The sequence below is a fragment of the Sapajus apella genome, unplaced genomic scaffold, assembly GCF_009761245.1.
Source record: "Sapajus apella isolate SASKATOON/1434 unplaced genomic scaffold, GSC_monkey_1.0 scaffold84, whole genome shotgun sequence".
In the NCBI taxonomy this organism is placed as follows: domain Eukaryota; kingdom Metazoa; phylum Chordata; class Mammalia; order Primates; family Cebidae; genus Sapajus; species Sapajus apella.
The window spans coordinates 4,286,611-4,301,064 of record NW_022437024.1 but is presented as its reverse complement, the minus strand read 5'-3'; the positions used below and the strand labels follow the sequence as shown (position 1 = coordinate 4,301,064).

Sequence of the window (14,454 nt, the reverse complement as noted above, 5' to 3'; positions counted from 1 at the left end):
TTTTTTTTTTTTTTTTTTTTGAGACAGTCTTGCTCTGTCACCCTGGTTGGAGTGCAATGTTGCAATCTCAGCTCACTAAAATCTTCGCCTCCCAGGTTCAAGTGATTCTCCTGCCTCCACCTCCCGAATAGCTGGAATTACAGTTGTATGCCACCATGCCTGGCTAAGTTTTGTAATTTTCGTAGAGACAGTGCTTTGCCATATTGGCCAGGCGGTCTTGTATCCCTTAACTCAAATGATCCATCTGCCTTGCCTCCCAAAGTGCTGGGATTACAGGCATGAGCCACCATGCCCGGCCTCAAATTGTAAACTATTAAAGAAAAATTACTTACCGAACAGTTTTGTCATCAGCAGAAAGAATCTGTTTATCTTCACTGCACCACAGAGCTTTTTTTATACCAGAAGTGTGACCACTAATTTCCTTAGGTTCTTGAGATAAAACGATTTAAAGTACACATTTGTTAATATGTGATTTTTTAAACTGAACAAAATTGGAACAATTATATATTTTTTAAACACACATTTTAAATTAGACTGCAACTTTTCAAAGCCCAGCCCAATTCAAACTTGATGTTTATACAGAATACACTTAGTTTTTCTATATTGGAACATAAACTTACCTGCATGACAGAGACCAAAGGAACTACCGCACTTGCAACATGTAGCTGAGTGAATGCAGGACTCACTCCCTCTAGGCTAATTTACTGCACAACTGATAATAGTCAAAAGCATATTCTATTGCCATGAAATAAAAGAATAATTAATGTGGCATAATTTAATAAGAACTTGGACCCAGGAACAAGACAGTTTAAACTGATTTTAGCACTAATGCTAACTCTGGGACCTTCATTCAAGCAGCTATTGGTAGTAACTAACGGGAAATAAGGGTTGGAAGGAAAAGGGAAATAGCAGGACAGCAAAGAAAATGTTTCTACACTGTGAGGAAAGCATAAAAAAAAAGGATGGGAGCTTGAATCTGTAAATTATCCTTTCAAAGGACTTCAAAAAACCTTCACTGCTGCCTCTGGGAACTAAAGCAAACACTGGAGGCAATGCCATTCAACACTATTTTCACCTTTGGGCATGTTACTTAACTTTTTAACTATATTTCCTTTCTCTAAAATGAAATAACAATGGTTACAAATGAGAATAGTGCTTAACAGATGCCTGATACACAGTAAAACCTCAGGAAGTTGCTATCATTTCTGCTACTAGAACAGTGAAAGCAGTGAAAGCGTAACTTTCAAAAAGCAGCTTTGGGAAAGGTAAAGAGATGAAAAATGTCCACCCAATCCCTGAACCATCTTACTTTGTTGAATGAGGTCACAGATTAAATGAGGTCAGAGTATTTTGCTATGTTTTGGCATACATTTATCAAAAAAGAAAGGAGAAAAAACTCCTACATACAATGGAGAATTAAAAAAATCTGTAAATGCAGTTTGTTTCCTCATCTTAAAAATGTTTTCATAACAAACTACCCTAACACTTAGTTAAAATAAGATATTTTAAAAATGTAAAATATTTTTAAAAGCTCTCAGAAATGGAAGGTATCTCAACAGAATAACTGCTTACTTTTCAATGCAGTTCTGATTCTCTTAAATTTTATAGATTTATGACTACATAAATGCCCACATAATCAAATTTGAAAGATACCAAATATATAATAAAACAAAATTATGACTGCCATGTTTTGATAGCTAAGTATACATATGGTGAGGGAAATGATTAAAATATTATAAAATAAAGGTGAATATGTGGACAGGGGAAGATACCCATGTTTTTGTAAAATCAGAGAATGCATAAAGGATTTCATCATCAAAATTTTTAAAACGTATATACCATAAAACCACCTTAACAAAATTTAAAAGCAAATGATAAATTAGAATTCAATAAAGAAACTTTAAAAACCAGTAAGAAAAACATGAATAACACAAGAGATAAATAGGCAAACGGTATAGACAGGCAGTTATTTCATAAAGAAGGAAGTACATTAAAATGGTATTCAACATCATTTTAATCTCATGAATATTCATATTGATACCACAGAATTATTTTCTTCTACTAAATTGACAAAGATAAAGTTAGTTACCAGTGTTTACTAAAACATGTTGGGTATAGATACATATATATACACTTATACTTTGTTGGAGACATTTTGGTAGTATCTATCAATGGCTTCCAACAATTCATTTTTTTTTTTTTGAGGAGTTTCACTCTTGTACCCTAGCCTGGAGTACAATGTCATGATCTCGGTTCACTGCAACCTCTGCCTCCCAGGTTCAAAGTATGCTCCTGTCTCAGCCTACCAGGTAGCTGGGAATTACAGGTGCCCACCATCATGCCCAGCTAATTTTTTTGTACTTTTAGTAGAGACGGGGTTTCACCATGTTGGCCAGGCTGGTATCAAACTCCTGACCGCAGGTGATCTGCTAGCCTCGGCCTCCCAAAGTGCTGGGATTACAGGCGTGAGCCACTGTGCCCAGCCACGTTCCAACAATTCTACTCCTCTTTGTCCCACCAATTCTACTTTTGCTTAATTATCATAAAGAAATCATTGTGAAAATATTTGCAACTACAAGGATATTTAGCAAAAATACTGCTTTTAATATTTAAAATTTGTAAATAGCCCAAACAGGCCAAAACAGGAAACTAGTTAATTCACCGATGATATATCCACAGGATGGAAAACCAGAAAGTCCTTACAAATAGCTCATAGACTATTTAGTGACGTGAAAAAAACTGTCATTGCAGATTTTTAAAAATTCTTTTGAATAGCTAATATATTTACATGCTTCAAAAATCTAGGCAATATGTGTACAACTGAGAATTCTCACCATCACCACTCTCTATATAAGTAACCACTCTTTTGTACCAAGAAATAGTAACACTGTTCTGCACTGTTTTAAAACTTAATGGTAAAAATTCGCCACAATAAATTTTCAATTTGGAAGAAGGTTATACAAGAGCAACGTAGCGAACTCATTTTTTAAAAACTGTGCAGGGAAAAAAAAGACAAAGTTTATAAACCAAAAACTGATGAATTATGTTTTAATTTTCTTCTTTCTGATTATATTTTTCAAATTTGAGTACTGAGCATGAAATCCTTTAATCAGTTATTTAAATTAAAAGGAAATAAAACTACAAGGTGATGCATAAATTATGCTTACCTGCTTCAGGTTTGTTTAAGTCATAGATGCGTAACAGTTTATCCTGTCCCCCGGTTAACAAATAATTACTATCCTGAAAACACAAAGTAAAACGTTAAGAGAGTAACCATTTTAATAGTTATTTCTCTTTCAAACTTCTTCAACACCAAATAAAATCAAAATCTAGCTCACAGACATTACAAAGAGATGCAGGACATAACCAATTACTTCTGAAAGAAGCGGTGGAACAGCTGCCCTTCTTGTAACTGCCAAGCCTTTTAAGCTTTCCAGACCAAAATGTCACACTACACTACATATAGGTGAATTATTTCATTCTGCCCGATCCTACTCTTCTCCCTCCTGAGAGGTCCTTTTGTGATTACTTCATATTTATCTTCTCCCTTCTATAAGTAGTTGGGAAAGGTTACTGAGCTTTTCAGATGTTTTTTGCTATTATTGAAGGACTGGTACTTGTTCCACCGTTATCTTAAAAGCTTGACAGGATTAACCATGAAACAAATTCATAGAACTTCATATACAATCAAATCAAATATGAACCAAGAAATAACAAATATTCCACACAAAATGTATAAATCAAATATACGCACCAATCAAATATAAAAGCATTATCACACTGTATAATAGGAACTTAACTCGCTAAAATAAATTTCATTTTCTGGTACCTGTGTGAAATCAACAGTCTTGACAATGTGTTTATGAGCCAGGGTCATCAATTCATCTCCTGAGACAGCATCCCACACTTTGCTAAAAGTAAAAAAGGAAAATTAGTAGGATAAATCTTACTCAATATTAATACATTAAAAGTATAAATACAATTATAATATTGATGAGTACCAAATAAGTTTGATATATGAAATGTTACATAAATGTATTATAAACCTCCTTTAACTCTAATATCCCTCACAGGCTTCATTTGATAAAATATTTAAACAAGCTTAAGGGAAAAGAAATTTCTCTGTAAAGACTTTATAACTAATCTAATTTTCTTTGACAGTAGAAAAGATATTAACAATTTAAGTAAGATTCATGAACCAACCCATCCTACTTTTATTTTAGCTGATAGCCATAATATCCCTTTAGCAAGCATGTAATGTATTTTAAACAATTTTTAGTTTCACCATGCCAATTTTCTCTCTATTTCCATTCAAATGCACAACAAAAAATAAAAAATAAACAGAAATCATTAAAAATTTTACAGGGGAATGAAAACCCTTTGTACAGGTTAAGTAAAATTTTAAATTAAGATAGTGGAGAGACAATTCCCACCTCATCTTTTCTTCAAAGCTGACTTAAATTTTCATACTGTAGTACAGTTAACTTCCCCCAAAGTATCAGCCTTTGATTAAATGCTGTAAGATAATTTTAATATTTACATTCGTTTTTTCTGACCCACCCCGCCTCAAAATACCTGGTGGTTGTAGGTATACATACATGTATGTGTGTATATTCCAGGCACGTAATAGTTGAAAAATGCTTTACAAAATTACTCTAAAAGGGTTCCCCCAAATAAAAAAGCTTAAATAAGGAAAAAAAAAAGTTGATTTTAGATCAGAACAGGTCAGTGAAAAATCAACAAGAAAACTTTGCAGACAGGGAAAAGAATTGCTAAGAGTAAAGAAGCTGTGTTCCACAGAGATTTCCACTTGAATGCAATTGGTATTTATTTTTAGGAACACAGTGGGAAATAAAATGGTAGAGGCGGAAAAAAAGCAGAGAAAAGCAAGAAATATCTTTTCCTTTGTCTACCTAATAAATACATAATAAAGTATATTAAAGATGTATCATTCTAAACTTAGTGCTAAGGCACAAATGGGAGACAAAAAACATCCCGCAGTAGGTTCCTGCCCTAGCAGAGCTTTAGCTGAGGAGAAAAACATGCATTAAATAACACAGTTAAGAAATATAATTAAAAGACAAATATATATGGCTATAAAAACTAAAAAAAAAAAGCACTTAGATATTGTCCAGAAAATCTATGTAACAGAGCTAGCCATCTGAAGAAGCAAAGAGAAATGTATCAGGAGGAAAAGAAGGGAAAATCCAGATAAGCATTAATAGCATGTGTAGTGTGGTTAATAAATACGAGACCATCTAACAGGAATTCTGATGATACACTACCAAAGCTTGCACTATTATAATAATGTGGGTCACATGAGTGGCTGAATAAATACGTTTTAAAAGAAATAATGACAACTATAAGTAATTTTGCTAGTAAACTCCCCAGTATTCATTTCTCTTTGCACAGGAAACCTGCTCCTCTCTCTCTCATTCCAATACAACTCTCTGCCCCCGCAACCTCATTTTGTATTGTTTCTCTGAATCTAGCCACATCAAATTATAAACTATTCTTCAAATAACTTATGTATTTTCTTCTAGGCTCCTATGTTCTTATTCATATTGTTCTCTTAAGTCTGTATTTTACATTCTTAGCTATTAAAGTTCTACTCACTCTCAGGGCTCATTTCAAATGCTATCTTTTCTTTAAACCTATTTATTCTCAACTCCAGTAATTAACCATTCCTTTCTGCTCTGCCACAGAACTCCACTTACACTTATTACTATGCTTAATTTTGCCTTGTGTTTTGTTTACATATATCCTTAATCACAGGGAAATGCACTTCATGGTTGTGTTAAGAGTTCACAAGTATTAGAATGACAGAGGCATCAAAAGTGAAGAAAACAACAAATGTATCTAAAATTACTATTTTAGTTATTCACAAGTCTCAAAAGAAATCTGGGCAATATCTTTATATATGCTAATTTCAAGCATATTAAGTAATCTTCCGTAAGCTTAAAACCTCTTTTTTTAGAGACAGAGTCTTGCTATATTGCCCAAGCTACATTTGAACTCCTGGTCTCAAGATCCTTCTACCTCTGTCACCTAAGTAGCTACAGTCTAATGCCATCATGCCAGCTCTAAAATCTTAAGATCTGCTTAGACTGTGTCTATTCACTGGTGAGGACAGAGTTGGAGTGACCAAAGTAGTAATATTAACAAGAAGTAATGTGTCTGTAGTTTTTCCTCCTATTTAGAAACAGGATGTCTCGTATTTAGAAACAGGATTTATTTTAGTACTAAAATAGAGGCATGATATTTTCTAATAGGGCATGTACTAACTCTGACATATTTCCATTATTCACAGTTAAGAGTCCTAAAATGCATCTAACCTAAATATTTACTAATGTATTATTCAATCTCCAGGAAAGAAACTGATATGTATTAGTTGGCAGCAGACCTCAAATCAAGACAGTAAAGCGCCATTAACAATGTCCTTTCAGCAGCTAACCCTCCAACACTTATTTTCCTCACATCTCATGAAGTACTTGTCATCTCCTCAAACTACTGATACCTCTTATAGCCCCAGTTTCTTGCACATAATCTTGTCTGATTAACTTTTTGTATCCTCAGAATGAACTTACCATAAGTCTCATAATAGGAGCTGCTTAACTTGCTTATTTAAACCCATTTAAGATTTTTTAAAAATTGCCTAACTACCTTAACATTTTTTCTTTTTTTTTTCTGGGCTCAAGTGATCCTCCCAGCTCGGTCTCCCAAAGTGCTGGAATTACAGGCATGAGCCACCATGCCCAGCTCTATCGTATGTTTTTTGCTTTGAGGTTACCATGAGGTTTGCAAATACTGTCTTATAATCCATTATTTTAAACTAATGACAACTTATTATGTCTCATTGTACTATTTTTTATTTTTGACAGAGTTTCGTTCTTTTCACCCAGGCTGGAGTGCAATGGTGTGATCCTGGCTTACTGCAACCTCTACCTTAACATGTTGACCAAGTCATCTAGGAGATACCATTTTTGATTTGTCAAAAACCTTATTAAAATTAAAATTAGACATTTCTATTGGCTTTACAAGAAAGAGTGATATACTTTGATTACCTATAAACCCCTGGGCCCAATCGCAGATCTACTTAAGCACTCTTGGCAGCACAGCACAGAACTGTCTTTATTTTGGCACTCTTCCCAAACAGATACAAAGATGGTGTTTTGGGGACACTGTACTCAACACTGGGCTCAATTGCCCAAATTCTTAAGATAACATGCTACAATAGTCCACAGACCTATTCTGCTGAATTTCTCCCCAAGAAACAGGACCAAAATCCACTTCTAGATAACCACAACATAAATGAGTTTTCCAAGAAATTTAAGAGTGAAGGAAAAAAAAGATGTTTCTAGAAATGCTTTGTACCAACTATGACTACTCAGGTAGGCTGTGGGAGGAACTTCTTGGGACACACACACACACACACACACACACACACACACGAAAACACATTCCTATACCCCACAGACAAGACATAGAGGAAATGAAGGATAAATCTCAACTGGCATTTGGAATACACACACACACACACACACACACACAAACACGAAAACACATTCTTATACCCCATAGACAAGACATAGAGAAATGAGGAATAAATCTCAACTAGCATTTACTGAGTACCTACTATGTGACAAAGATCATATTGGACTTCAGGGATATATGGTGGAGAAAGATCTCTCTGTTTCTCCAATAATCTCATGGGTCTTAGTCCCATTTTACAGAAAATCGAGGTTTAAGAAACATCCTGCCATGGTGGGCAGATCGCTTGAGCCCAGGTGTTCAACACCAACCTGGACAACATGGCAAAGCCCTGTCTCTACAAAAAATACAAAGATTAGCCAAGCACAGTAGTACATGCCTGTGGTCACTACTCAGGAGGCTGAGGTTGGAGGACTGCTTGAGACTGGGAGGTAGAGGCTGCAGTGAGCTATGATCACGCCATTGCACTCCAGCCTAGGCACCTAAGACCCTGTTTCAAAAAAACAAACAAGAAATCCTATGATGATCAAACTGGAAATACACAGCATAGTTAAGCACATGAATGCATGCCCCACTAGCGCCAATGTTTGTTATTATTTTCCACTCTAACACAGCACCTAAAGCCTTAACTGAGAAGAAGAAAAAAAAAAATCACAAAAATCTTCTTTCTTGACATTTAAATCCACTCAACCTTCCTTATATGAACCAAATGTTTCAAGGCTTTAGCCATATTAGTTTCAAAATAATATATGATTTTGATCAAGTGTGGGTGGTAATAGTTTAGTGGTAGCTATCATTGTTACTTTACATATGTAACACTTTCATAGACTTAATAGACTTCAGGCAATGTTCTAAGTATCTGAAACATATTATTTAATATTCATAACGAACCAATGAGGTAGGTACCATGAAAGAAAAAGAAAGGTTAAATAAAGTGTCTGAGGTCACCAATTCAAATACAAGTCATCTGGCTCTAACCTTCATGCTCTTAATACCACTTGTAAACACAGACATTGAGACTTGAAATGTTAAGAAAGCATAAAAACAATGCTGTTTCAACAAAGAAGAGCATACAGTCTGTATCCACCACTAAAATCAATCTACCTTGATTTTTTTCATTCTACAACTGGTATGTTTAATTTACCTAAAATGAAGGAGGCAGCACATTTACAATTACTCCTTAGTGTGAGATTCTGTTAAAAAAATAAATAAAGGCCAGGAACGATGGCTCTCATACCCGTAATCCCAGCACTTTGGGAGGTCAAGATAGGCAGATCACTTTAGGTCAGGAGTTCGAGACCAGCCTGGCCAACACAGCAAAATTCCGTCTCTATTGACAATACAAAAACTAGCCACATGTGGTGGCAGGCACCTGTAGTCTCAGCTACTTAGGAGGCTGAGGCGGGAGAATCACTTGAAACCTGGGAGGCAGAGATTGCAGTGAGCTGAGATCACGCCACTGCACTTCAGCCTGGGCACAGAGCGAGACTCTTGCTCAAAAATAAATAGATAAATAAATAATCAATAATACTTGCACTCTCTAGCCTCTTAAGTCTAATAAACCTGTGTATGTACAACAGTTCTTGATATTACCTTCATCAGTTTAAACAATGAAGTGTCAAATTCCTAAGTTACAAATACCAAGTAGGAACTGGAGATAGCAAGATTTATAAAATATGATACATTCCCAAAAAAGGCAAAGAGGGCCACTGCAAGTCAGTTTAATAACATAATTAACAGTCAAAAGTCAGAACAGGTAAGGTATATTCTGGCAACAATAAGTTTAGTATAACTAGATTGCAGGGTTTGTGGTGTGCAGGGCCAGAAGATAATGCTGATGAACTAGGAAGAAGCAAACTGTAAAGTGTCAACAACTGAAGTGTGTCCTTCAGGTCAGCGATTCTAAGGCTGCACATAGGAAAGAAAAGAAAGAAAAAAGACCACCAATGATCAGTATTCAGTACTCCATCCTCAGCCTAATCAAACCAGAACTTCTGTGCCAGGCATGGTAGTTCACCCCTGTAATCCCAGCTCTTTGAGAGGCTGAGGCATGGAGGCCAAGAGTTTTAAGACAGCCTGGGAAACACAGCTAGTGTCTGTACAGTAAAAAGTATTAAAAAATATTTTTGCATGTAGCAAAAAGTATAAATACACACACTACACACACACACACACACACACACACACACACACACACACATATAGTAAAAAGCCAAAAAAAAATTTTTAATCCGAATTTCTGGGACACATACATTTGAATATTTGAAAAGCTCTCCTAGTATTCTAATGTATACCAAAGGTCATGAAATACTAAAATTGCAAAGGGAAGACAGGAAAATCATTAGGTAGAGAAGTGACATGATCAAATATGTTTTTAGGAAAACAACTGACAGCAATATGGAATACGAAAAGGAGGAAAAGAAACTACTGGAAGAAAGTTAAAAATGATCCTGAACTAAGGCAGCAGATACTACATGGAGGAACACTGTAATCAAGAGACATCCCACTGGAAAACTCAAAAAATGATGATAATCTAGATGTAAGGGAAAATCAAGAATGCTTTACATTTCAACCTTTCAAAACTTAGGAAATGAAGAGAAGTTGAGTTTTTTGTTTGTTTGTTTGACACGATGAGTGTCAAAAAGCCTAAAGCCAGTTAACAAAAACTGGGATTGAAATAAAAACCTAAGGCCATCCATGTAGGATAATATCACTAAGGAGTACATACAGAGCAGCATTCATAAAGGAGATCAACAATCATTATCTGGAGTGTTTGTTAACGCAGATTCCTGAGTCTTAATCAAAACATAAGGAATAAGTCATTTAAGCCTCTGAAAATTTTGAGAACCACTGAAAACAAAGAAGCACACAGGACCACAATGGAATTTTGATGAGCTCAAACATCTGGCATTCCACATGGCAGCCAGTGATTCAGAATTTTATGAATATCTGAGGTTGAAGTTTTTCATTATTTCTGGACACAATCTACAGAGAACACCAACGTTAGCCATCTTGGCTACACTTACGCTGTGAAATCTGCAGCTGCTGTAGCTGCTTTGGTGGCATCCTTATTCAGTGTTGCACCCCAAACAGCACCTTTATGACCCAAAAATGTTCCAATCCAGTCTCCTGTATCTCCCTGGCGTAGCATAGGTTTACCATCTAGAAAATATTTTTTAAAACATGTGATTTAAAGTTCAGATTAAAGTCTAAGATTCAAATGTAAATATACAATGATGTTCAATGACAAAGTGGAAAAATTATTTCAGCTATTTAACCGCCCACTGAAGTCACTAAGGAATGTCCAGAAATAAATTAACTGAAGAGCTGAACAGATCATTCTCTCTGAAAAGCATCTGTAATTCGGTGGGAATACTGATCTGCGTCAAAACAATCTAGACTTGAGTCTTAATTTGGACAAACATCTTAACCTAAATCTCAGTTTCCCATTTGAAAATGAGGCTAATGCCACAAAGGAATATCCAGTGAGACAAGAGCGAACGTCTTCATAAGGTATTGTACGGCCTGGCCTAATTTCTCCTTTCCAAATCCTTGAAAGCTATTTACAACGTTGTCCCGAGAGTCTAGGCAAGTGCTGTCCAGCTCCTCCAAAAATAGCAATAAAAAGAAAACAAGGAGAGAGATCTTAGTTGGAGGTAATAGTCTCTACAAAAGCGTCCAGAGGCCTCTCAGCTCCAGTTGCGGATTCTCCAACACACTGCTTTCTCCACCGGACCTCCAGTGTTGGCCCTCACTTCAGAGGTTAACAGCGTTCCCTCCCCGCCCCCCCGCCCCCACCCCGCGCTTCAGCACTGGAGCTTGCGGGTCCCAATCCCTTTCAGCCCAGTCCCAGCCGTTGGGGACGAGGATCAGAGGCCTTGCTCACCTTTGCAAGCGCTGATTAAGAAATACCCATAAGGCGTGATGCCACTGAAGGCCAAATCAACTACGGGCCGCGTGTGGCCAGAGCAGGTGAGCGGAGTCTGTCTCATTGCCATGGCGGCGGCGAACCCAGCGACCGGACTGGCGAGCCGAGGGTCGTCGTTGTCTTTTCTCTCGTCTGCTGCAGCGCCTCTGGCTCCTCCAGGCCCCCGCCCTGACACTGGGGCTGGGCTGGGAAACAGGAAAAGGAGGGCAATCCGGTGGCACGGAGGTTAGGAAGGGGTGAGGGAGGGGTCAGGGAGTCTGCGACGGGCGAGCAACCGTCGACGAGGGAGGGAAAGGGAGGGAGGGAGGAAAGTAGGGGATGGGGAGAAGCGGAGAACCGACCCAGCCACGATTCACGGCGTCCACACCGGCATCGACAGGAAGTGACGACGTAAATGATGCTGAGCACCCGCCGGAAGTGACGATTGGCGGGCGGGCAGGCTCGCAGGGTAGAAGTAACTTGAAGAAACAGCGAGAAGTAAGAAAAGGTGCAGGAGCCGGTTGAGTGCTTGTCGGGCCACTAGCGCTGGCCCACGCCGTCTACGGCAGGCGCCTGGAGGCGCTCTAGGCACCGGGGTGGGGTCCCTCGCCCCGAGCTCTAGCGGGTCAGAACGCCCAGGCTCGCGGCCGAGTTGAAAGCCGTTTCCACTCCCATAAGCCCGTGGATCAGCGGCTGCCGTGTGCCTGCCGTGCAGCCTTGCTGAGGACTGTGCTGGGCATCTGATCATCTAGACGGACACTGGAGCCGCTCCCATTGATGGCCCAAACCAGCGAACACTGTCTAGCAACATTTTTTGCATTTTGCCTTATTTAAAAACTATATACGGGCTTGGCGTGGTGGCACCTGTGGTCCCACCTACTTGGGAGGCTGAGGTGGGAGGATTACTGGAGCCCAAGCGGTCGAGGCCACAGTGAGCGGTGGTCGAGCCACTGCACTCCGGCCTGAGCAACAGAGCGAGACCCTGTCTTAAAAAAAAAATTCCCGGCCGGGCGCGGTGGCTCACACCTGTAATCCCAGCACTTTGGGAGGCCTAGGCGGGTGGATCACGAGGTCAAGAGATCGAGACCATCCTGGTCAACATGGTGAAACCCCGTCTCTACTAAAAATACAAAACATTAGCTGGGCATGGTGGCGCGTGTCTGTAATCCCAGCTACTCAGGAGGTTGAGGCAGGAGACTTGCCTGAACCCAGGAGGCGGAGGTTGCGGTGAGCCGAGATCGCGCCATTGCACTCCAGCCTGGGTAACAAGAGCGAAACTCCGTCTCAAAAAAAAAAATTCCCCAGCCATCTCCTGCTGTGTAAATTTTCCTATGCTGCTAGTGTTGTAGGCGTCGATACTAAGTGGTTTTAAATGCGGTTAAATTCAAGTTACTTTTTCCTTGGTTGACTTTGGAGAACTCTAGAGTTGTAGATTCCCCAATTTTTTTGGTGAAATACTGTCCTCGATAAAGTGAGCCTGCACTCATAAGTGAATGATTGCTGAATTCTATCAAAAACTTTTACACATCTTTTGATACGATGTATGTATGTATATATATGGGTGATAATTTGCAAATTAAATACATGAACAAAAATAGAAATGTTAAAAGAATATTTAAATATAAACAGAAACTCAGATATTGTCTGCAGCAGGCAGCCCACTGTGGCTCTGTGTAACGACCAGAGCTGTTCATTATTCATACAGTTTCCTAGCCAGGAGAGAGGCCTTTTCTCTGGGCAGGTTGTTTATTGTTAGAATGTAAGCCCAATACAACAGGGATTTTTGTGTTTTCTTTAGTACTTTATCCCGAGGGTCAAAACGTCTTGGCACATACCAATAAATATTTCATCAACATAAATGTTTGTGAATATTTCCTTCATCTTTTTGCAGCAAACACCATCTGTAAGATTCAAGTCAAACAAATTGAGAACTTGAAATGTGTCTCCATTCTTTTTCCTTACTACTTGTTCATTCACTTACAGTAAAGCACTTACTATATGCTTTTTATTTTATTTTGTTCGACTCCTCCTTTGTGCCAACCTCACTCTATTGTCTCACACATACACACCATTCACACACTTATGAGCTCCTTAACGGCAATGGTTATGGCTTTGTCATCTGTACTCTAGTGCCAGTAAAGTGAATGGCATTTAGTGAATGCTCAGCATGACTGTTGACTGATTAAATAGATTGTTGCATTACTGATGGAGGTAAATCAAAGACCCACTCCAAACGACACAACTGGTCAGTTAAATACTGATAAATGTTCATTTATTGCTCATTGTGTGTAGATAAGAATATAACTGGTAAGTTATGGTACCTGCTTTGGCTCTAAAGAATGTATTGCTTCCTGTACATTTAGATTCTGAGTTCTAAGAGTATTATGTTTTATGACCAATTGTGTGGGCTTCAAGGTCAATTTAATATCAGAAGACAGGTTAATGTACTTGATATAATTAACAATATTAAGAGTTAAAGGAGAAAAATCATCAAAAGATGTATGAAAAGTTTTTGATAGAATTCAGCAGTCTTTCACTTATAAGAACTTGTAGACGCTAGAAATAGAAGGGAATTTTTTTAACCTGATAGAGTATCTGAAGTCCCACACCTAATAGTGAAACTCCGAAAGCATTCTGTATTAGGTTAAGTACAAGACAGAGGTGATTGCTACTGCCTCTTCAATATAGCATCGTACTAGATGTTCAGGTAATGTTAAAATGTGTAAATGTTCTAAAGAAAGTTGTAAATCTGTGATTAGAAATTGTTTTAGAGGTTATAAAGAAAAGAGGCAAGATGTGGTGGCTCATGCCTGTAATTCTAGCTCCCAGCACTTTGGGAGTCTGAGACAGAAGGATCACTTGAGCCCAGGAGTTCAAGACCAGCCTGAGCAACAAAGTGAGACCCAGGCTCTACAAAAAATAAAAATAAAAAAAAAATGGGCATGGTGGTACGTGCCTGTGATCCTAGCTGCACAGGACACTGAGGCAGGAGGAACTCTTGAGCCCAGGAGTCCAAGGCTGCAATATGCCCAGTTTCCGCCACTGCACTTCAGCCT

The 14,454-nt window shown here is 38.3% G+C and overlaps 1 protein-coding gene and 1 long non-coding RNA gene across 2 annotated transcripts in view; both read right to left on the bottom strand.

The window, feature by feature from the left end:
- The window catches only part of STRAP (serine/threonine kinase receptor associated protein), a 21,365-nt gene extending 9,171 nt beyond the window's left edge, over positions 1–12,194 (bottom strand). Inside the window, exons 1-5 of the mRNA XM_032253740.1 lie at positions 11,378–12,194; positions 10,518–10,653; positions 3,830–3,911; positions 3,168–3,240; positions 333–429 (exon numbers count right to left, since the gene is read on the bottom strand). Coding sequence (XP_032109631.1) covers positions 333–429; positions 3,168–3,240; positions 3,830–3,911; positions 10,518–10,653; positions 11,378–11,489 — 500 coding nt within the window. The 5' untranslated portion in view covers positions 11,490–12,194. The remainder of the gene's footprint in view (positions 1–332; positions 430–3,167; positions 3,241–3,829; positions 3,912–10,517; positions 10,654–11,377) is intronic.
- Positions 5,454–7,881, bottom strand: LOC116533850. Its single transcript, XR_004261471.1, has 2 exons — positions 6,946–7,881; positions 5,454–6,663 (listed from the first exon to the last, which is right to left on the bottom strand). It is a non-coding gene; the product is annotated as an uncharacterized LOC116533850 (long non-coding RNA).
- Positions 12,195–14,454: the final 2,260 nt, after the last annotated feature.